The sequence below is a fragment of the Melanostigma gelatinosum genome (assembly GCF_949748355.1).
Source record: "Melanostigma gelatinosum genome assembly, chromosome: 23".
In the NCBI taxonomy this organism is placed as follows: domain Eukaryota; kingdom Metazoa; phylum Chordata; class Actinopteri; order Perciformes; family Zoarcidae; genus Melanostigma; species Melanostigma gelatinosum.
In genome coordinates, this window is record NC_136656.1 from 4211173 (window position 1) to 4235513 (window position 24341).

General features: G+C 39.5%; 6 protein-coding genes across 6 annotated transcripts; all 6 read right to left on the reverse strand.

The window, feature by feature from the left end:
- Window positions 1–895: 895 nt before the first annotated feature.
- LOC306796321 (GTPase IMAP family member 7-like) lies at window positions 896–4323 on the reverse strand. Its single transcript, XM_079295183.1, has 3 exons — window positions 4291–4323; window positions 2846–2996; window positions 896–1988 (listed from the first exon to the last, which is right to left on the reverse strand). The coding sequence occupies exons 2-3, from the start codon at window positions 2850–2852 to the stop codon at window positions 907–909; spliced, it is 1089 nt and encodes a 362-aa protein (XP_079151309.1). The 5' UTR covers window positions 2853–2996; window positions 4291–4323; the 3' UTR covers window positions 896–906.
- Window positions 2986–6543, reverse strand: LOC306796783 (GTPase IMAP family member 7-like; the record flags this gene model as incomplete). The annotated part of the gene is made up of 2 exons (XM_079295851.1): window positions 2986–2996; window positions 5757–6543. 2 exons carry the CDS (start codon window positions 6541–6543, stop codon window positions 2986–2988), a joined length of 798 nt encoding a protein of 265 aa, XP_079151977.1.
- A 3605-nt stretch (window positions 6544–10148) lies between these two features.
- LOC306796784 (GTPase IMAP family member 7-like) lies at window positions 10149–11622 on the reverse strand (the record flags this gene model as incomplete). Its single annotated transcript, XM_079295852.1, has 1 exon — window positions 10149–11622. One exon carries the CDS (start codon window positions 11620–11622, stop codon window positions 10408–10410), a length of 1215 nt encoding a protein of 404 aa, XP_079151978.1. The 3' UTR covers window positions 10149–10407.
- A 2987-nt stretch (window positions 11623–14609) lies between these two features.
- On the reverse strand, window positions 14610–15433 carry LOC306796785 (GTPase IMAP family member 7-like; the record flags this gene model as incomplete). Its single annotated transcript, XM_079295853.1, has 2 exons — window positions 14610–15176; window positions 15377–15433. 2 exons carry the CDS (start codon window positions 15431–15433, stop codon window positions 14610–14612), a joined length of 624 nt encoding a protein of 207 aa, XP_079151979.1.
- Window positions 15434–17794: 2361 nt separating this feature from the next.
- LOC306796786 (GTPase IMAP family member 7-like) lies at window positions 17795–19268 on the reverse strand (the record flags this gene model as incomplete). The annotated part of the gene is made up of 1 exon (XM_079295854.1): window positions 17795–19268. The coding sequence occupies one exon, from the start codon at window positions 19266–19268 to the stop codon at window positions 18054–18056; it is 1215 nt and encodes a 404-aa protein (XP_079151980.1). The 3' UTR covers window positions 17795–18053.
- Window positions 19269–22257: 2989 nt separating this feature from the next.
- LOC306796787 (GTPase IMAP family member 7-like) lies at window positions 22258–23031 on the reverse strand (the record flags this gene model as incomplete). The annotated part of the gene is made up of 2 exons (XM_079295855.1): window positions 22258–22790; window positions 23025–23031. 2 exons carry the CDS (start codon window positions 23029–23031, stop codon window positions 22258–22260), a joined length of 540 nt encoding a protein of 179 aa, XP_079151981.1.
- Between the last annotated feature and the right edge of the window lie 1310 nt (window positions 23032–24341).

Below are 24341 nucleotides of genomic sequence, written 5' to 3' on the forward strand. Positions count from 1 at the left end.
TGGTTTATTACTGGCATATTCAGCTGGAGAGTATCGTACAGGCTGTGTAACCAGACTCACATTAATAGTGCCACAGTGTACAAGAAACAATCACAATGATTGTTAACAGATAAATGCAGCTACGTGATGTGTGTCACTCACAAACACGGCTACATTCACTGCCATCAAAGCTCCATGAATGTGATTAAACTCAGTGATGCATGAGTGCATGTTACATTTATACTGTACAGTGAAAACAATACTATCCTGCAGCATTAGGCGTTTTTTTAAAGGCATCAAGAATATCACACATGATAGAAGGAATACTCATCTTTATAAGTTTCGTGTCAAAGATGGCGGCTGCACCTTCTCATACCTTTTTAGGGTGGAGTGTTTTGTCTCTGAGGGAGACAAAAGAAGTTGGAAGGAATTGAATCTGTTTTTATTGGCAGCATCCGTACTCAACTACCAGTAAACAGACTGGAAACAAAAAGGCCTTTGTGTTCAACCTGTGGCCAGAGTACTTCTTTCTTGTAAATGTAAAAAATGACGGTTGTTTGCTGTTTCTGGGAATCAAATACAGATTCAAAACTTCAGAATAAACATGAACATTGCACGTGTCTCCTTGGTCTGACAAAAAGCTATTTGGAGATCTATGGCACAGAGGAAAAGAGGAATATAGACTAGCTTTGGCTACACAAACAGTACTTACTAATATAGATAATACCAAGATCAATATAGATAATACCAATGTCAATTCATTGTGTGTTTTAGTCTTGTAATGGCATTCATTGACAGTCAGAAAGTACAAGTATAGTCAGCCTTCGACTTTAACAGCATGAATGGATGAAAAAAGAAGCCGATAAGACATGTGATCAATCAGCTGTTTTAATGTTACATAGTAGATTTATGATTCTGCTTCAGTGTTCATTCAAATGGATTCCAAGGATCGTACGTTCTTTCATACAAAGCATACATTTGTTCCATGATAACTTCAAATGCCTTTTGTATTACCTTCACCGGTGTGAGTATTACCTCAACTACCCCTCCTACTGTAGTTGGAGGGGTCTCTGGTGGAGACGCGCCTAAAGCTCTCCCAGCTTGTTCTACCACCACTTCTGCCAGTTCTGGTGCTGATAATTGTTCATTAAATAGCGGTGCTTCCTCTGACACCTTCGCAGGTCTTAAATTGATCAACACAGCTGAGACAATTGCAAATAATCCAGCTATGATTACGACCCCCCAAAAACCTCTCTTCCATGTTGGAGCTGCATCGTCCGCCTGCTTCTTAAAGACGTTGCTTCTCGCCTGCTTCCTGATCTCTTCCTGTGACTTGTTTCCTGAGGATCGTCTCATGCGCTCTTCCTCTTCCTGAATGTCTTCCTCCACTTCTTGTAGCTTTTCATCGGTGTAGAATCCTCCATTGTTCTCTGTCACTAGCTCGTCTATGGTGTCGAGCAGCTCTGCCACCTGGAACTGGTTACTTCTGTAGTCCTCGTTGTTCTTCCAGTATTTATTGTCGACGACGTGGCATCGGCCCCCGCACTGCTTCACCAGATCGCTCAGACCCTTACTCTGCTCGACATACGTCTCCATTTTCATTCCCTCTGGGAGCTGGTCACCATGAGTGAAGACGATCACAGCATATTTTAGAGCGTTTTCAGAGAAGTCTTCACAGATCTGTGTGACGACAGCCTTCTCCTGCTCTGTGAACTTCTCCACTTTAAGCACGATGAGGAGAGCGTGAGGCCCAGGAGCGCACTCTGTGATGCACCTCAGCAGCTCAGGGTTGGTCTTCTCCTCAGACCTGCCTGGCTCAAAGAAGCCAGGAGTGTCGATCAGGGTGACGCTTCTTCCATTGACAGATTTGGTTTCGGCTGCAGTACAATGCGATTTCAAGTCATTCAAATTGTTTATTTTGAATTTGGCCTCTCCAAATATGTTGTTGGCAAGGCTGCTCTTTCCAACTCCTGTTTTCCCCAGCAGAACAATCCTCAATGTGTTCGACACTAGAAGAGAAAAGTGACTCTCTGTCAGTAAATCAGTGCACTTGTCTCTTGCTTTCACACCTGTACTTTGGATCATTTGGTCCGGATCAATGGAAGAATGTAGTATTTTAGTTCTGGTCACACTGACCTTTTCCAAACAAACATGACGTTTTACAGACTAAAAGTTAACTTGTTGATCGGGGAGCACACGGACACACACGTGTTGCATATTACTGTGGATCACTAGCACACACTTTGATTGATAAACCGTTTATGATATAGAAAGTATTTGATTGCCTCTCAACGGCTCTTAACATGGCAGGCGGCTCACAGGGAGAGCAACTTCATTCTCTGCTCATGTAGACATTACTCTGCTATATCTTTACAAAGCAAATATTTGTTTGCTTCTATATTAATATTAAGAATGTTAAATACAGCTCCTTTTAAAAATCACGTCAAAAAAAGTCATGTTTCAAAATAAATTCATTTTTAGGGACCGTGACAGATACAGCTACCTGACAGGTGTGCATTTTAAACTTCATTGTTCTGAGAATGAACTCATGGATACTGTCATACCTTTTTTTAATGACACAGCAAGACTAAGAAATAATTTTACATGACATTATAATCCACAAATCCTGTTTGGAGGAATCTTGATGAATAAGATTTTAAAGCAGCATCTATCAGAGCTTATTTTATCAAAGTGAAAATGATATACGTTCCAACTAAAATATAATACAACGAACTGAAATATATTTTAACCTAGATGTAGCATTAGTTGTGAGTTTTGAGATCCAAATACATACAGAATTGTTAACAATGTTAATTTGGATAAAAGTCTATGGCGCTCAACAGTTGAAAAAATAAGCCCAACTTACTGTCCATGCTGTGAAAACGTAGAAATCGGTGCAAAAAAGGACTCAGATCCGCGAGACGTCTCCTCTGGGATTCTTTTCTCTTGTTCTCTCGCTGTGACTTCCCTCTTGCTTCGTTTCTTTCGACCTGTCCGACGTGTTTCTCAGCTGCGGCCTGAAGGAACGATCAAAGTACATTAGACTTGTTCTCATTCAGGTACATACAGGCATCAAGATACTGCAGCATAAGTAATAACAAGGGTCTACCACAAATGTCTACATAACAGAACATTTGTCATTTTATAGGATATCAATGCTGACAATTCCTCCAAATGTATTTTTAGATTATTACATTTGAATTCAACATTGTAAGAGTGAAAAAAAATATAAAGAGAAAATCATCTAATCATGTCTCAAAGTCTTCATCCTTCATCATTTTCAGAATATCATTGAATTTAAGTTGCTTTGTAATTGCAACTATTTCTCTCTCCCTTTCACTAATCCTGTTTTTCTACACTTTTAACCATCTACATAAATTTACTATTATTATTAAGCACAAGCTCTGTTGCATTTAAAAAAGCTACACAACTAAAATGATGACTGTCATGGTTTTCTTTCATTTCTTTAAATGCTTGAAATAAAACGACATGTCCAGACAAAACACATCAAGCATAAAACAAACTTTTCTTGATCTTGCGCAGACTTACAGTATAAAGATTGCAGCCAATATTAAGTCTTCTCTGTGGACTTGAATTCAAGCCATCAGAACATTACAAAATATGCTGAATCTGTGTTATTGACTGAATATCTGCGACAGCAATGTGCTCCGTGTGTGTGGATTAGTTTATGCTCATCGCAAGCGTGCTGAGTATTGTTATGATTATGGTTATGTGCTGTAAAGGGTCCGTCATTGTGCCAAAATACAATCAAAACTCTTCTACATGTTGTCCTGAACGTCTCATCGTATAAATTCCCACCATCAGACATGCCTCTCTCTACTCTCTACTCTCTACATGTTGGTTAACTCTGTGCTGCCATAGGTTGCTGAAATAGAGTCCAATACTACGTGTTCTTTGGTAGTTTGAGTCTCTGTTTAGTTGCTCTCTCAGTGGAAACAGTAAAATATTAACTTTACTTTATCTTTATTACTTGATAAGTAGTTTATAGCAGCTGACAAAGCTTTCAGCAGCAGTCTTCTCAGATATACATGACATGGATACTCTGCTGAAATGTTACTGGCCAGATTATGTTGATGGTCGACGCGTCACAAACACCAAACATGTGACTCGTCCCCTCACAGGACGCTGCATGCTCGGCTGCTGCAGTTTACTTGTTCGATTACAATTGTTCAAATGTGATCATGTATGATATTTTATCATCAAATATGACTTTCCAGTATCATATCTGTCATAAAGTAATGTACAGTGAACAGCGTTGACATATAATAATAACTGAATGAAGTTACTTACTAACAGACGACCTTCCTGTGTGTCTCTTGTCCCGTGCTCAGACTCTGCTGGTGTTTAAGTTTCACTTTCACCGGCTGTATGTGTGTGTGTGTGTATGTGTGTGTGTGTGTGTGTGTGTGTGTGTGTGTGTGTGTGTGTGTGTGTGTGTGTGTGTGTGTGTGTGTGTGTGTGTGTGTGTGGTGGGGGAGGGTACTTTACCAAGTAAAGACTTTATTTGGTCAAATAACATTTTTCAACAGATTTCAATTTATTCGTTGTTCATATTTGTCTTGGTGATACATTGTAATCCATGAAGAACCACAACTATTGTTCAACACAATCATTTTGTACATTAAGTGACATTTTCTGGTTCGCTCTGTAACAGGAAACTGTGAACAATGTTTCAACAGGAGACAGAAATACAGCCATTTAAAGACTTCATTCATGCTTTTAAAAATGTTTTATCTTTGTGGTTAAATCACTCTGTGGTTCACTGGTGAAACAGGAATAAGTGACTTTGAAACTCAAACAATACATACAACGTATTACATATTACTTATGAATAAACATATCAATCTCAGTGATTAAATATTGTTTAGAAGAACAGAGGTCTTCAACAGGGGGTCCGCGAAATTTTTGGTTGATTACACAATAAAAATTTAAAAAACTTAAAAAAAAGTTTTTCTCTAAACATGAATCTGTCCATTATCTTAATAGTTCAGTATTGTATGCAAGATAACAGGTATGTTTATGCATGGCAGTGGCACTAATAGGCCATCCCTCATTTTCGTTTCCACATTTACATTTAAAATGAAAACATCAATTTGAACAGCTTGTGTGCATGATTATCATGCAATTAACAGACAATGTTGATATTGGCATTGGTATCAGCTGACAAGGTATGTTTATAAGTGTCAGTGGCACGGCCTCCCTACTCACTGTACCTTGCACATGTTTAAAATAGAAACATGAATATATGAACCTGTGTATTATTTGAATAGCTTAGTGCACAATAAAGAGGTATGTTTATACATGGCACTCGGCCCATTTAATATAAAACACAATTTTATACAATATATATAGTCGGGGGTCCCTGTTCCATCTCTATCAGTTTGGGGGTCCTTGGCCTGAAAAACGTTGAAGACCCCTGTTTTACAGCATTAAACAAAGTTTGTCTTCAATATGTTTTTTTCCATTATTGACAGCCTCTGCTGCCCTCCTTGCTGCTTCAAATGCTGTCTCTGCTCCCTCAGCTGCATAATATCCTGTAACAGCCCCTGCCACCGCTCCCACTGCAGCAGATCCCACTGTAGGAGTGAATACTGATTCTACAACTACTCCGTCTACTCTTTCTTTTAGTGCTGCAACTTTTTCTGCTGGTAATAGCCCTGAGGCTAAATCATGTCCTGTTTTTAAAGCTAAGATAACTGCTTTGACCATCAATTGTACACCAAAAAGAGCTCCTAACAATGCACCTGTTGTAATACCTGCCAGTCTGATCAAAAGCCTATTATACACTCTTTCTTTAGCCTTCTCTCTGATCTCTTCCTCTGACATGTTTCCTGATGACTGTCTAATGTGTGCCTGCTCCTGTTTTGTTTCTGACTCCACTGCTTGTAGCATCTCATTGGTGACGCAGTTTCCATTGTTTGCCTCACTCATCTTTTCTATTGTGTTGAGTAGCTCTTTCACTTGGAACTGGTTTCTCCTGTATTCATCCTGCTGGTCGTTCTTCCAGTCTTTATTATCAGTGACGTGGCAGCGGCCTCCGCACTTCTTCACCAGATCACTCACAAGCTTATTATCACGGATAAAGTCCTCAATGGTCTGTTCTTTCACGAGCTGGTCACCATGAGTGAAGAGAACTGTCGCATATTGGAAAACTTCTTCAGAGAAGTATTCTTTTATCTTAGTGATGACAGCCTGCTCCTGCTCTGTGAATCTCCCCACTTTAAACACGATGAGAAAAGCATGAAGCCCAGGAGCGCACTCTATGATGCACTTCACTATTTCAGACTTCAGCTCCTCCTCAGATCGATCTGTGTCGAAGAAACCAGGAGTGTCAATCACAGTGATGTTTCTTCCATTGACAGGTTTAGTTTCCGCTCGACATTCACTTGTTGCAGAGTTGGCAGTGTGGCCGATCTTGAACAGTTCTTCTCCAAATATGGTGTTAGCCAGGCTGCTTTTCCCAACTCCAGTTTTTCCCAGGATGACAATTCTCCTTGTGTTTGACACTGAAAGAGAATAATGTTCATCAATAATACTGTGCATTTGTTTTTTGTCTGTTTTCATATATAAGAAGAAGATACACATGAGCTCAATCACAACAAAAACACCTTGTTGGTCAGAAATCTGTTGGTTCTTATCAAACAGCTGCATAAGCATAATAAGAGAATGAAGAATGGTGTCAATACTTTAAAAGAGGCCAACGAGCATCAAGAACATTTTAAATATCGAACATATTCTAAAAGTACAAATCACTATCAGTTAATCTATTGTGGTGAATAACACAGAGGATCATTCTGTAAACAGGTCTTAAAGGATGGTCAGGTTTTCTTGGCCCTGATCCAGATCTGAGTCATTTTATGTATCTGGAACAGAGTCTGATCTGATACTTACATTTATCTAAATGTTGAATAAACGTGTATGTGACACATTGAAATATTAGCTTTAGCCTACAACATGTGGCGCTCCTCAGTTTTCACGAGCTACTTGATCCAAATACTGGAGTTCCTGATTCAGAACTATTACATCGATCATCTTAAATTATATATATGATATTCAGTTAAGTTTAACTGGAATAATGTGACTCATGAAAACAACCTTTACAGTCTTTGGAGTACAGTCACCTTAAGAGAGAACACAACCCTCACAAGTTCATGACCTGCCACCAGCAACAGGTTTATCATTTTAAAGAGTGAAAGACAAAGTCAACGACTGAGAATAAAAAGCTGCTGCCTGAATGTTTTTTAATAAAATACATATAATATATTATATATATATATTAATAATAATATTCAGTTTAGTTATTTCCTATTATGAGTTTTGAAATATTTTACTTCATGGTGTTAAAATGCTGCAAAATTTACAAAAACCTGTGGTTCCTCTTCCACCATTTTCTATCTATTCTATTCTGTTTTTATTCTCCTTCTGTTTGGCACTGAAAGAGAATAATGTCCATCAATAATACTGTACTTTCACCTTTTGGATGTTTTCATGTAAGATACACATGAGCTCAATTACAATAAAAATCATAATTTGTCAAAAGTCACAATGAAAAGGGAAAGCAGTTCATACTTTACTAATAAAACAGTTGCATTATTGTAATAACAGAATGATGTATGTAACATGAAAAGAAGCCCACAAGCATCACAAACATCTTGTGTATCTAATCTCTTGTAACAGTACGATCACTGTCCAGCAATATGAGAGAAAAAGTGTAAAACAAATTAACTTACCGTCCATGTTGATAAAGTGAAGTAACAGGAGCGACAGTGGGTCGGACAAGACTGCATGTGAATGTGTTTCCTGTATCTTCCTGTATAAGTATTCTTTTCCACCATGACACACCTTCTACCTACGCCGTTTCTACCACATTCCCTCCTCCCAGTCAACGATGTGGTTCAATTAAATCAAATTTAATTAAATTTATTTTTGTATAGCCCAAAATCACAAATTACAAATTTGCCTCAGAGGGCTTTACAATATGTACACATTTGACATCCTCTTGTCCCGGAACCCTCACATCGGAACAGGAAAAACTCCCCAAAAAACCCTTTAACGGGAGGAAAGAGGAAGAAACCTGTGGGAGAGCAACAGAGGAGGGATCCCTCTCCCAGGATGGACAGAAGTGCAATAGATGTCATGTGGTTTTCAAAATAAACCTGATCTTTCATGTAACAAATTTCACTTGAGTGCAGTCAATAAAATGTACCATTTGCTTACGCTTTCGTAAAAATGCAACTCTATGAGACGATTATTTTAAACTCTTGTTTGAAAAGATTTCATCAATAAATTTGACCATTAAAAAACACACAAACCTGTGAAAACATAGAATTGTCTGTGTGTGTAGAATAACTGAGAATAAGTAATCATAACTTATCGCTCTGTCAATAAATATAAATCAGTGAAGGGATAAAAGTGTCTCTAGAGGTGTTGTGACTGTTTGTCTTTTCTTTCAACACCTGTTTGACTTGTTTCTTGGTACGAGCACGTCACAGCGTTCACTTCTATTTTCATACAAGTGTACGCATCAGAGAAAAGCACCGGCTCTGTTGCATATTACACAACAGCTGAGGCATGTTAAGATGTTTTTTGAGGCATGTTAAGATGTTTTTTGAGGCATGTTAAGATGTCTTTGTTCATCCTCCACACCCCTACAGTACTTCACATACCAAACACTGACAGCAGGTCAACAAGGTGCTGATACATGACGGTGATTTCCAACTTCTGACGAATGTTCTTTTATAGTTATGAACATGTGACCCAGTTCAGTAAGACACCTTGAATCCTGTGCAGTGATGTCAAACTGAAGCAGTTTGTTCAATGTTCAGTCGTCTTACTTTTACATTGTTTTTGCCGACTCGGACTAAAAGCACAACCTCATCAAATACCAAGTCCCACACATGGAATACTTGTTCCATATTTGTGTGGTTGGAATAGATTGCAGCAGCTTTTACCGTAGTGTCACAATATATGAACAGTTCACAAACATTAACATGAATGAAGAACTCAATTAGCTGTGTTACTTCATTCATGTAAATGTGATCATGGGTCTCCTCAGCTATATGGTGTTATTGTTGGTAGAATACTTTATATTTAAATCAAATATTATAATGTATTAGCAGCATGTTAAAGTCATTTTTTTCTCATTAGTAGTGTGAAAGCTAATATTTCAAAGTCAGAACTAAAGGCCAGGTGAAGTCATCACCCGAATCATTACATGACACTGCTCTCTAGTGGGCAGGTGAGGCACCAGCAGTTTGTTTAGTTTAGGCTCACAGTAACACGTCCAATGTACTTAATAGTGCACATCTCCTGTAGAAAGTAAAGTCATGAACCTGAATGAGACATAAAGACTCAACGTGTTCATCAGGTCAATTATTAGAGTCTTTTTCAGAGTAACAGTCTTACAGCGAGTGTAAACGGAGAAGGGGAGGAAAACTACCAGAGAGGACTTGAGTCCAATGCATTCTTTTGTTTTATTATATTTTTATATTTGAATTCAACATTTTGAGAATGAAAATGATTCAGTGAATGAAACAGAACATGTTGATATGTAGTTTATAGCAGCTGACAAAGCTTTCAGCAGCAGTCTTCTCAGATATACATGACATGGATACTCTGCTGAAATGTTACTGGCCAGATTATGTTGACGGTCGACGCGTCACAAACACCAAACATGTGACTCGTCCTCTCACAGGACGCTGCATGCTCGGCTGCTGCAGTTTGGTTACAATTGTTCAAATGTGATCATTTATGATATTTTATCATCAAATATGACTTTCCAGGTTCATATATGTCATAAATTAATGGACAGTGAGCAGCGTTGACATATAATAATAACTGAATGAAGTTACTTACCATACTAACAGGTGTGTGTGTGTGTGTGTGTGTGTGAGTGTGTGTGTGTGTGTGTGTGTGTGTGTGTGTGTAAGTGTGTGTGTGTGTGAGTGTGTGTGTGTAAGTGTGTGTGTGTGTGAGTGTGTGTGTGTAAGTGTGTGTGTGTGTGAGTGTGTGTGTGTGTGTGTGTGTGTGTGTGTGTGTGTGTGTGTGGTGGGGGAGGGTAGTTTACCAAGTAAAAACTTGATTTGCTCAAATATCATTTTTTCAACAGGTTGCAATTTATTCATTGTTCTTTTTTGTCTTGGTGATACATTGTAATCCACAAAGAAGCACAACTATTGTTCAACAACATGATGCTGTACATGGATTATAAAACGTTTCCTGGTTCAGACATGTATGTAGGCCTACAATATATAATCTGAAGTACAGGTACGTGTCATTTTCAAGATTAAAGCTCAGGCAAGATATTCAACCCATTACATATTACATGAATAAACATGATCATCTCAATAGCTCAAGGTTTCATTTTATCTGAAGAGAGGTGTGACCTTTTTAATGATCTCCCCATCTTTAAGAGTCAGGGCTCTGAGGGCTGAGTGAAGCTTCTGATTCTGATTTGTACTTGGGTGTCTGAGCAGCAGCTTCAAAGACAGATCGTACATCATCCATGACAGCTTTTACTGCCCCTTCTGCTGCTTTGCGTGGTGTGTCTGCTCCTTCAGCTGCATCGTATCCTCTAAGAACTCCTTTTATTGCTCCTCGTGTAATTGCCCGTACCAGTGTGCCTACTGTTATTCCTGCTGTTCTTGCTATTCCTCCTGCTGTTGCTGTTGCTGTTGCTGCTGCTGCTGCAATTTTGGGTAAAACTCTTTCACATTGTCCTGGCTCCAGCAGAACTTTCTTTACAAGTTTGTAAACCTCTCCACCTATCAACACTACACCAAAAAGAGCTCCTAACAATGCACCTGTTGTGATACCTGCCAAATTGATCAAAAGCCTCTTATACACTCTTTCTTTAGCCTTCTCTCTGATCTCTTCCTCTGACATGTTTCCTGATGACTGTCTAATGCGTTCCTCCTCCTGTTTTATCATTCCCTCCACTGCTTGTAGCATCTCATTGGTGTAGCACCTTCCTTCATTTGCCTCAATCATCTTTTCTATTGTGTTGAGTAGCTTCTTCACTTGGAACTTGTTGCTCCTGTATTCATCCTGCTGGTTGTTCTTCCAGTATTTATTATCAATGACGTGGCAGCGGCCTCCGCACTTCTTCACCAGCTCACTCACAAGCTTATTATCACGGACAAAGTCCTCAATGGTCTGTCCTTCCTTGAGCTGGTCACCATGAGTGAAGAGAACTGTCGCATATTTGAAAACTTCTTCAGAGAAGTATTGCTTTATCTTGGTGATGACAGCCTGCTCCTGCTCTGTGAATCTCTCCACTTTAAACACGATGAGAAAAGCATGAGGCCCAGGAGCGCACTCTGTGATGCACTTCACTATTTCAGACTTCATCTCCTCCTCAGGTCGAACTGTGTCGAAGAGACCAGGAGTGTCAATCACAGTGATGTTTCTTCCATTGACAGGTTTAGTTTCTGCTCGACATTCACTTGTTGCAGAGTTAGCATTGTCGCCGATCTTGAACAGTTCTTCTCCAAATATGATGTTAGCCACGCTGCTTTTCCCAACTCCAGTTTTTCCCAGGATGACAATTCTCCTTCTGTTGGACACTGAAAGAGAATAATGTTCATCAATAATAGTGTGCGTTTGTTTTTTGTCTGTTTTCATATATAAGAAGAAGATACACATGAGCTCAATCACAACAAAAACACCTTGTTGGTCAGAAATCTGTTGGTTCTTATCAAACAGCTGCATAAGCATAATAAGAGAATGAAGAATGGTGTCAATACTTTAAAAGAGGCCAACGAGCATCAAGAACATTTTACATATCTAATATCTTCTAAACGTACAAATCACTATCAGTTAATCTATTGTGGTGAATAACACAGAGGATCATTCTGTAAACAGGTCTTAAGGGATGGTCAGGTTTTCTTGGCCCTGATCCAGATCTGAGTCATTTTATGTATCTGGAACAGAGTCTGATCTGATACTTACATTTATCTAAATGTTGAATAAACGTGTATGTGACACATTGAAATAAGTTTATGACCTCCCACCAGCGACACTTTTTTAATTAAAAGCTGCCTGAATGTTTTGTAGTAAAATACATATTTTATATATATATATATATTAATAACAATATTCAGCATTACTTTTTTCCATATTTTTGTAAGACATTTAACTAATTTCTTAGTGTTGTTACACTGTTTTGTATTTGTAACCACAATATCTAATTCTCTGCTGCTAGGGGTCTGTCACAAAACAATAACAGATGGAGTTTGTTGGCGTCGTAGCGTGGGATCATGGGAGTTGTTGTCTTTACCACCATTGTAGTCAACTTCTCCCGGACTGGTCCTCCTCTCAAAAACAGACAGACCCGGCAGTTAACTCCGGCAAAGACTGAATAAAGTAGTTTCATGTTAAAAATGTGTTTCTTCTTCTATCTGCGGCTAACGTTTGCTCAACTTGTTTCTCTGATATCTTAAAGGTATAATATAATATAAGGTATGCAGGAGTTTCCTAACAAAACAATGTACAGACAAAAAGAATCCCTCTCAATCATCACTTATGACTAGAAGTGTGTGGTGGTGTCTGTAACTGCAGAGAACCTTCCCTCTGCCTGCATTTTCTCTTTTGTCTTATTCAACTGCGTTCAGGGCGTTGCTAGGGGTCAGATATTCTCTCTCTCTCTCTCTCTCTCTCTCTCGCTCTCTATCTCTCTCTCTCTCTCTCTCTCTCTCTCTCTCTCTCTCTATCTCTCTCTCTCTCTCTCTCTCTCTCTCTCTCTCTCTCTCTCTCTCTCTCTTCCCCCCCCCCTCCGGAAAGGAAGGGCGAAGTTTTAACGCATGTGTTAATAAACAGCAGATCTTTTTTCTTGTGATCACACTATAAAGTTTAATTTCACATTCATATAATTGTTGATGTTTCTGTTGAAGAAGCAGCCACTTCTGCAAACGATCTTCTTCTTTCAAGATGGTGGTTTTTGGGGGGAAAAAACGTTTTAACACATTCGTCACCAAGAACTCCAGGAACACCAAAAATTCGTTTACAGCTTTCCATGATATGTTATGTCACAGAGTAATGTACAGTGAGCAGCGTTAACAAATAATAATGACTGAAATAAGTAACTCTAACTTACTGTCTGCTTCTAGAACAGAAATCCGACGTATCTCTTCTCCTGCGGTTGGACTCTGCTTTTATTTACTCACTTTCACTTCCTGTAAGTGTGTGTGTGTGTGTGTGTGTGTGTGTGTGTGTGTGTGTGCGTGCGTGCGTGTGTGTGTGTGTGTGTGTGTGTGAGTGTGTGTGTGTGTGTGTGTGTGTGTGTGTGTGTGGTGGGGGAGGGTAGTTTACTTTACCAAGTAAAAACTTGATTTGCTCAAATATCATTTTTTCAACAGGTTGCAATTTATTCATTGTTCTTTTTTGTCTTGGTGATACATTGTAATCCACAAAGAAGCACAACTATTGTTCAACAACATGATGCTGTACATGGATTATAAAACGTTTCCTGGTTCAGACATGTATGTAGGCCTACAATATATAATCTGAAGTACAGGTACGTGTCATTTTCAAGATTAAAGCTCAGGCAAGATATTCAACCCATTACATATTACATGAATAAACATGATCATCTCAATAGTTCAAGGTTTCATTTTATCTGAAGAGAGGTGTGACCTTTTTAATGATCTCCCCATCTTTAAGAGTCAGGGCTCTGAGGGCTGAGTGAAGCTTCTGATTCTGATTTGTACTTGGCTGTCTGAGCAGCAGCTTCAAAGACAGATCGTACATCATCCATGACAGCTTTTGCTGCCCCTTCTGCTGCTTTGCGTGGTGTGTCTGCTCCTTGTTGATAAAATTAGCTTATATACAGCTTTAATCAGCAACTAGCTTATATACAGTTTAAGTAGCAACTAGCTTATATATACAGCTTTAAGTAGCAATTGACTTATATACAGTTTAATTAATCACTAGCATATTTGTAGTTTTAATAACCATTAGCTTATGCAGCTCTATTAACCACTTATACAGTGCTCACAGCATACACTAAGGCCAGAGAGAAGCAGGTGAAAGGTTACTTATTTAACTGCGTCACAAGGAACAGGCAGCCATCTTTCAGATAGATAAGACAGTGAGATTCAAGCGAGGGCCAACGCCCCAGCTGAGCCCGGCTTCTTCACACACTCTTTCTTAGGACCTCTCGCATTCATCACCTCACTCACACTGATGGAAACCAACGCCTACTGGGAGGGGCCAAGGTGGATGGACATCCACGGCCTCCATCCAGGCGCCATAACGTACAAACGTGCCACGCCTGCATCTTTGACTTTGGCCAATGTGTATCAAGGGGCGGACCCCTATATTAAGTTTCACGCTGATGTGTTGAAGCGTGTCTCATGGTGAATCTCTGCGAAGTTCATCCATTAGCACCCAAGCTTGTTTTTGATGGCTGGGCTGGGTAACTCTGTTGATAAATAAATCTATTGCTTTGATTTAACTATACGCCTCTGAGAGCTTCTGTTTCATTCTTAAACCTGCTCTAAGTGTGAAAGACAGCTACAACATTTTTTCACAACATCCTTCAGCTGCATCGTATCCTCTAAGAACTCCTTTTATTGCTCCTCGTGTAACTGCCCGTACCAGTGTGCCTACTGCTATTCCTGCTGTTCCTGCTGGTTGTTCTTCCAGTATTTATTATCAATGACGTGGCAGCGGCCTCCGCACTTCTTCACCAGCTCACTCACAAGCGTATTATCACGGACAAAGTCCTCAATGGTCTGTCCTTCAGGGAGCTGGTCACCATGAGTGAAGAGAACTGTCGCATATTTGAAAACTTCTTCAGAGAAGTATTGCTTTATTTCTGTGATGACAGCCTGCTCCTGCTTTGTGAATTTCTCCACTTTAAGCAAGATGAGAAAAGCATGAGGCCCAGGAGAGAACTCTGTGTTGCACTTCACTGTTTCAGACTTCAGCTCCTCCTCAGATCGATCTGTGTCGAAGAGACCAGGAGTGTCGATCACAGTGATGTTTCTTCCATTGACAGATTTAGTTTCCGCTCGACATTCACTTGTTGCAGAGTTAGCATTGTGGTCGATCTTGAACAGTTCTTCTCCAAATATGGTGTTAGCCAGGCTGCTTTTCCCAACTCCAGTTTTTCCCACGATGACAATTCTCCTTCTGTTTGACACTGAAAGAGAATAATGTTCATCAATAATTCTGTACTTTCACCTTTTGGTTGTTTTCATTTGAGATACACATGAGCTCAATTACAATAAAAATCATATTTGGTCAAAACAGAATGATGTATGTAACATGAAAAGAAGCCCACAAGCATCACAAACATCTTGTGTATCTAATCTCTTGTAACAGTACGATCACTGTCCAGCAATATGAGAGAAAAGTGTAAAACAAATTCACTTACCGTCCATGTTGATAAAGTGAAGTAACAGGAGCGACAGTTGGTCGGACAAGACTGCATGTGAATGTGTTTCCTGTATCTTCCTGTATAAGTATTCTTTTCCACCATGACACACCTTCTACCTACGCCGTTTCTACCACATTCCCTCCTCCCAGTCAACGATGTGGTTCAATTAAATCAAATTTAATTAAATTTATTTTTGTATAGCCCAAAATCACAAATTACAAATTTGCCTCAGAGGGCTTTACAATATGTACACATTTGACATCCTCTTGTCCCGGAACCCTCACATCGGAACAGGAAAAACTCCCCAAAAAACCCTTTAACGGGAGGAAAGAGGAAGAAACCTGTGGGAGAGCAACAGAGGAGGGATCCCTCTCCCAGGATGGACAGAAGTGCAATAGATGTCATGTGGTTTTCAAAATAAACCTGATCTTTCATGTAACAAATTTCACTTGAGTGCAGTCAATAAAATGTACCATTTGCTTACGCTTTCGTAAAAATGCAACTCTATGAGACGATTATTTTAAACTCTTGTTTGAAAAGATTTCATCAATAAATTTGACCATTAAAAAACACACAAACCTGTGAAAACATAGAATTGTCTGTGTGTGTAGAATAACTGAGAATAAGTAATCATAACTTATCGCTCTGTCAATAAATATAAATCAGTGAAGGGATAAAAGTGTCTCTAGAGGTGTTGTGACTGTTTGTCTTTTCTTTCAACACCTGTTTGACTTGTTTCTTGGTACGAGCACGTCACAGCGTTCACTTCTATTTTCATACAAGTGTACGCATCAGAGAAAAGCACCGGCTCTGTTGCATATTACACAACAGCTGAGGCATGTTAAGATGTTTTTTGAGGCATGTTAAGATGTTTTTTGAGGCATGTTAAGATGTCTTTGTTCATCCTCCACACCCCTACAGTACTTCACATACCAAACACTGACAGCAGGTCAACAAGGTGCTGATACATGACGGTGATTTCCAACTTCTGACGAATGTTCTTTTATAGTTATGAACATGTGACCCAGTTCAGTAAGACACCTTGAATCCTGTGCAGTGATGTCAAACTGAAGCAGTTTGTTCAATGTTCAGTCGTCTTACTTTTACATTGTTTTTGCCGACTCGGACTAAAAGCACAACCTCATCAAATACCAAGTCCCACACATGGAATACTTGTTCCATATTTGTGTGGTTGGAATAGATTGCAGCAGCTTTTACCGTAGTGTCACAATATATGAACAGTTCACAAACATTAACATGAATGAAGAACTCAATTAGCTGTGTTACTTCATTCATGTAAATGTGATCATGGGTCTCCTCAGCTATATGGTGTTATTGTTGGTAGAATACTTTATATTTAAATCAAATATTATAATGTATTAGCAGCATGTTAAAGTCATTTTTTTCTCATTAGTAGTGTGAAAGCTAATATTTCAAAGTCAGAACTAAAGGCCAGGTGAAGTCATCACCCGAATCATTACATGACACTGCTCTCTAGTGGGCAGGTGAGGCACCAGCAGTTTGTTTAGTTTAGGCTCACAGTAACACGTCCAATGTACTTAATAGTGCACATCTCCTGTAGAAAGTAAAGTCATGAACCTGAATGAGACATAAAGACTCAACGTGTTCATCAGGTCAATTATTAGAGTCTTTTTCAGAGTAACAGTCTTACAGCGAGTGTAAACGGAGAAGGGGAGGAAAACTACCAGAGAGGACTTGAGTCCAATGCATTCTTTTGTTTTATTATATTTTTATATTTGAATTCAACATTTTGAGAATGAAAATGATTCAGTGAATGAAACAGAACATGTTGATATGTAGTTTATAGCAGCTGACAAAGCTTTCAGCAGCAGTCTTCTCAGATATACATGACATGGATACTCTGCTGAAATGTTACTGGCCAGATTATGTTGACGGTCGACGCGTCACAAACACCAAACATGTGACTCGTCCTCTCACAGGACGCTGCATGCTCGGCTGCTGCAGTTTGGTTACAATTGTTCAAATGTGATCATTTATGATATTTTATCATCAAATATGACTTTCCAGGTTCATATATGTCATAAATTAATGGACAGTGAGCAGCGTTGACATATAATAATAACTGAATGAAGTTACTTACCATACTAACAGGTGTGTGTGTGTGTGTGTGTGTGTGAGTGTGTGTGTGTGTGTGTGTGTGTGTGTGTGTGTAAGTGTGTGTGTGTGTGAGTGTGTGTGTGTAAGTGTGTGTGTGTGTGAGTGTGTGTGTGTAAGTGTGTGTGTGTGTGAGTGTGTGTGTGTGTGTGTGTGTGTGTGTGTGTGTGTGTGTGTGGTGGGGGAGGGTAGTTTACCAAGTAAAAACTTGATTTGCTCAAATATCATTTTTTCAACAGGTTGCAATTTATTCATTGTTCTTTTTTGTCTTGGTGATACATTGTAATCCACAAAGAAGCACAACTATTGTTCAACAACATGATGCTGTACATGGATTATAAAACGTTTCCTGGTTCAGACATGTATGTAGGCCTACAATATATAATCTGAAGTACAGGTACGTGTCATTTTCAAGATTAAAGCTCAGGCAAGATATTCAACCCATTACATATTACATGAATAAACATGATCATCTCAATAGCTCAAGGTTTCATTTTATCTGAAGAGAGGTGTGACCTTTTTAATGATCTCCCCATCTTTAAGAGTCAGGGCTCTGAGGGCTGAGTGAAGCTTCTGATTCTGATTTGTACTTGGGTGTCTGAGCAGCAGCTTCAAAGACAGATCGTACATCATCCATGACAGCTTTTACTGCCCCTTCTGCTGCTTTGCGTGGTGTGTCTGCTCCTTCAGCTGCATCGTATCCTCTAAGAACTCCTTTTATTGCTCCTCGTGTAATTGCCCGTACCAGTGTGCCTACTGTTATTCCTGCTGTTCTTGCTATTCCTCCTGCTGTTGCTGTTGCTGTTGCTGCTGCTGCTGCAATTTTGGGTAAAACTCTTTCACATTGTCCTGGCTCCAGCAGAACTTTCTTTACAAGTTTGTAAACCTCTCCACCTATCAACACTACACCAAAAAGAGCTCCTAACAATGCACCTGTTGTGATACCTGCCAAATTGATCAAAAGCCTCTTATACACTCTTTCTTTAGCCTTCTCTCTGATCTCTTCCTCTGACATGTTTCCTGATGACTGTCTAATGCGTTCCTCCTCCTGTTTTATCATTCCCTCCACTGCTTGTAGCATCTCATTGGTGTAGCACCTTCCTTCATTTGCCTCAATCATCTTTTCTATTGTGTTGAGTAGCTTCTTCACTTGGAACTTGTTGCTCCTGTATTCATCCTGCTGGTTGTTCTTCCAGTATTTATTATCAATGACGTGGCAGCGGCCTCCGCACTTCTTCACCAGCTCACTCACAAGCTTATTATCACGGACAAAGTCCTCAATGGTCTGTCCTTCCTTGAGCTGGTCACCATGAGTGAAGAGAACTGTCGCATATTTGAAAACTTCTTCAGAGAAGTATTGCTTTATCTTGGTGATGACAGCCTGCTCCTGCTCTGTGAATCTCTCCACTTTAAACACGATGAGAAAAGCATGAGGCCCAGGAGCGCACTCTGTGATGCACTTCACTATTTCAGACTTCATCTCCTCCTCAGGTCGAACTGTGTCGAAGAGACCAGGAGTGTCAATCACAGTGATGTTTCTTCCATTGACAGGTTTAGTTTCTGCTCGACATTCACTTGTTGCAGAGTTAGCATTGTCGCCGATCTTGAACAGTTCTTCTCCAAATATGATGTTAGCCACGCTGCTTTTCCCAACTCCAGTTTTTCCCAGGATGACAATTCTCCTTCTGTTGGACACTGAAAGAGAATAATGTTCATCAATAATAGTGTGCGTTTGTTTTTTGTCTGTTTTCATATATAAGAAGAAGATACACATGAGCTCAATCACAACAAAAACACCTTGTTGGTCAGAAATCTGTTGGTTCTTATCAAACAGCTGCATAAGCATAATAAGAGAATGAAGAATGGTGTCAATACTTTAAAAGAGGCCAACGAGCATCAAGAACATTTTACATATCTAATATCTTCTAAACGTACAAATCACTATCAGTTAATCTATTGTGGTGAATAACACAGAGGATCATTCTGTAAACAGGTCTTAAGGGATGGTCAGGTTTTCTTGGCCCTGATCCAGATCTGAGTCATTTTATGTATCTGGAACAGAGTCTGATCTGATACTTACATTTATCTAAATGTTGAATAAACGTGTATGTGACACATTGAAATAAGTTTATGACCTCCCACCAGCGACACTTTTTTAATTAAAAGCTGCCTGAATGTTTTGTAGTAAAATACATATTTTATATATATATATATATTAATAACAATATTCAGCATTACTTTTTTCCATATTTTTGTAAGACATTTAACTAATTTCTTAGTGTTGTTACACTGTTTTGTATTTGTAACCACAATATCTAATTCTCTGCTGCTAGGGGTCTGTCACAAAACAATAACAGATGGAGTTTGTTGGCGTCGTAGCGTGGGATCATGGGAGTTGTTGTCTTTACCACCATTGTAGTCAACTTCTCCCGGACTGGTCCTCCTCTCAAAAACAGACAGACCCGGCAGTTAACTCCGGCAAAGACTGAATAAAGTAGTTTCATGTTAAAAATGTGTTTCTTCTTCTATCTGCGGCTAACGTTTGCTCAACTTGTTTCTCTGATATCTTAAAGGTATAATATAATATAAGGTATGCAGGAGTTTCCTAACAAAACAATGTACAGACAAAAAGAATCCCTCTCAATCATCACTTATGACTAGAAGTGTGTGGTGGTGTCTGTAACTGCAGAGAACCTTCCCTCTGCCTGCATTTTCTCTTTTGTCTTATTCAACTGCGTTCAGGGCGTTGCTAGGGGTCAGATATTCTCTCTCTCTCTCTCTCTCTCTCTCTCGCTCTCTATCTCTCTCTCTCTCTCTCTCTCTCTCTCTCTCTCTCTCTATCTCTCTCTCTCTCTCTCTCTCTCTCTCTCTCTCTCTCTCTCTCTCTCTCTCTTCCCCCCCCCCTCCGGAAAGGAAGGGCGAAGTTTTAACGCATGTGTTAATAAACAGCAGATCTTTTTTCTTGTGATCACACTATAAAGTTTAATTTCACATTCATATAATTGTTGATGTTTCTGTTGAAGAAGCAGCCACTTCTGCAAACGATCTTCTTCTTTCAAGATGGTGGTTTTTGGGGGGAAAAAACGTTTTAACACATTCGTCACCAAGAACTCCAGGAACACCAAAAATTCGTTTACAGCTTTCCATGATATGTTATGTCACAGAGTAATGTACAGTGAGCAGCGTTAACAAATAATAATGACTGAAATAAGTAACTCTAACTTACTGTCTGCTTCTAGAACAGAAATCCGACGTATCTCTTCTCCTGCGGTTGGACTCTGCTTTTATTTACTCACTTTCACTTCCTGTAAGTGTGTGTGTGTGTGTGTGTGTGTGTGTGTGTGTGTGTGTGCGTGCGTGCGTGTGTGTGTGTGTGTGTGTGTGTGAGTGTGTGTGTGTGTGTGTGTGTGTGTGTGTGTGTGGTGGGGGAGGGTAGTTTACTTTACCAAGTAAAAACTTGATTTGCTCAAATATCATTTTTTCAACAGGTTGCAATTTATTCATTGTTCTTTTTTGTCTTGGTGATACATTGTAATCCACAAAGAAGCACAACTATTGTTCAACAACATGATGCTGTACATGGATTATAAAACGTTTCCTGGTTCAGACATGTATGTAGGCCTACAATATATAATCTGAAGTACAGGTACGTGTCATTTTCAAGATTAAAGCTCAGGCAAGATATTCAACCCATTACATATTACATGAATAAACATGATCATCTCAATAGTTCAAGGTTTCATTTTATCTGAAGAGAGGTGTGACCTTTTTAATGATCTCCCCATCTTTAAGAGTCAGGGCTCTGAGGGCTGAGTGAAGCTTCTGATTCTGATTTGTACTTGGCTGTCTGAGCAGCAGCTTCAAAGACAGATCGTACATCATCCATGACAGCTTTTGCTGCCCCTTCTGCTGCTTTGCGTGGTGTGTCTGCTCCTTGTTGATAAAATTAGCTTATATACAGCTTTAATCAGCAACTAGCTTATATACAGTTTAAGTAGCAACTAGCTTATATATACAGCTTTAAGTAGCAATTGACTTATATACAGTTTAATTAATCACTAGCATATTTGTAGTTTTAATAACCATTAGCTTATGCAGCTCTATTAACCACTTATACAGTGCTCACAGCATACACTAAGGCCAGAGAGAAGCAGGTGAAAGGTTACTTATTTAACTGCGTCACAAGGAACAGGCAGCCATCTTTCAGATAGATAAGACAGTGAGATTCAAGCGAGGGCCAACGCCCCAGCTGAGCCCGGCTTCTTCACACACTCTTTCTTAGGACCTCTCGCATTCATCACCTCACTCACACTGATGGAAACCAACGCCTACTGGGAGGGGCCAAGGTGGATGGACATCCACGGCCTCCATCCAGGCGCCATAACGTACAAACGTGCCACGCCTGCATCTTTGACTTTGGCCAATGTGTATCAAGGGGCGGACCCCTATATTAAGTTTCACGCTGATGTGTTGAAGCGTGTCTCATGGTGAATCTCTGCGAAGTTCATCCATTAGCACCCAAGCTTGTTTTTGATGGCTGGGCTGGGTAACTCTGTTGATAAATAAATCTATTGCTTTGATTTAACTATACGCCTCTGAGAGCTTCTGTTTCATTCTTAAACCTGCTCTAAGTGTGAAAGACAGCTACAACATTTTTTCACAACATCCTTCAGCTGCATCGTATCCTCTAAGAACTCCTTTTATTGCTCCTCGTGTAACTGCCCGTACCAGTGTGCCTACTGCTATTCCTGCTGTTCCTGCTGGTTGTTCTTCCAGTATTTATTATCAATGACGTGGCAGCGGCCTCCGCACTTCTTCACCAGCTCACTCACAAGCGTATTATCACGGACAAAGTCCTCAATGGTCTGTCCTTCAGGGAGCTGGTCACCATGAGTGAAGAGAACTGTCGCATATTTGAAAACTTCTTCAGAGAAGTATTGCTTTATTTCTGTGATGACAGCCTGCTCCTGCTTTGTGAATTTCTCCACTTTAAGCAAGATGAGAAAAGCATGAGGCCCAGGAGAGAACTCTGTGTTGCACTTCACTGTTTCAGACTTCAGCTCCTCCTCAGATCGATCTGTGTCGAAGAGACCAGGAGTGTCGATCACAGTGATGTTTCTTCCATTGACAGATTTAGTTTCCGCTCGACATTCACTTGTTGCAGAGTTAGCATTGTGGTCGATCTTGAACAGTTCTTCTCCAAATATGGTGTTAGCCAGGCTGCTTTTCCCAACTCCAGTTTTTCCCACGATGACAATTCTCCTTCTGTTTGACACTGAAAGAGAATAATGTTCATCAATAATTCTGTACTTTCACCTTTTGGTTGTTTTCATTTGAGATACACATGAGCTCAATTACAATAAAAATCATATTTGGTCAAAACAGAATGATGTATGTAACATGAAAAGAAGCCCACAAGCATCACAAACATCTTGTGTATCTAATCTCTTGTAACAGTACGATCACTGTCCAGCAATATGAGAGAAAAGTGTAAAACAAATTCACTTACCGTCCATGTTGATAAAGTGAAGTAACAGGAGCGACAGTTGGTCGGACAAGACTGCATGTGAATGTGTTTCCTGTATCTTCCTGTATAAGTATTCTTTTCCACCATGACACACCTTCTACCTACGCCGTTTCTACCACATTCCCTCCTCCCAGTCAACGATGTGGTTCAATTAAATCAAATTTAATTAAATTTATTTTTGTATAGCCCAAAATCACAAATTACAAATTTGCCTCAGAGGGCTTTACAATATGTACACATTTGACATCCTCTTGTCCCGGAACCCTCACATCGGAACAGGAAAAACTCCCCAAAAAACCCTTTAACGGGAGGAAAGAGGAAGAAACCTGTGGGAGAGCAACAGAGGAGGGATCCCTCTCCCAGGATGGACAGAAGTGCAATAGATGTCATGTGGTTTTCAAAATAAACCTGATCTTTCATGTAACAAATTTCACTTGAGTGCAGTCAATAAAATGTACCATTTGCTTACGCTTTCGTAAAAATGCAACTCTATGAGACGATTATTTTAAACTCTTGTTTGAAAAGATTTCATCAATAAATTTGACCATTAAAAAACACACAAACCTGTGAAAACATAGAATTGTCTGTGTGTGTAGAATAACTGAGAATAAGTAATCATAACTTATCGCTCTGTCAATAAATATAAATCAGTGAAGGGATAAAAGTGTCTCTAGAGGTGTTGTGACTGTTTGTCTTTTCTTTCAACACCTGTTTGACTTGTTTCTTGGTACGAGCACGTCACAGCGTTCACTTCTATTTTCATACAAGTGTACGCATCAGAGAAAAGCACCGGCTCTGTTGCATATTACACAACAGCTGAGGCATGTTAAGATGTTTTTTGAGGCATGTTAAGATGTTTTTTGAGGCATGTTAAGATGTCTTTGTTCATCCTCCACACCCCTACAGTACTTCACATACCAAACACTGACAGCAGGTCAACAAGGTGCTGATACATGACGGTGATTTCCAACTTCTGACGAATGTTCTTTTATAGTTATGAACATGTGACCCAGTTCAGTAAGACACCTTGAATCCTGTGCAGTGATGTCAAACTGAAGCAGTTTGTTCAATGTTCAGTCGTCTTACTTTTACATTGTTTTTGCCGACTCGGACTAAAAGCACAACCTCATCAAATACCAAGTCCCACACATGGAATACTTGTTCCATATTTGTGTGGTTGGAATAGATTGCAGCAGCTTTTACCGTAGTGTCACAATATATGAACAGTTCACAAACATTAACATGAATGAAGAACTCAATTAGCTGTGTTACTTCATTCATGTAAATGTGATCATGGGT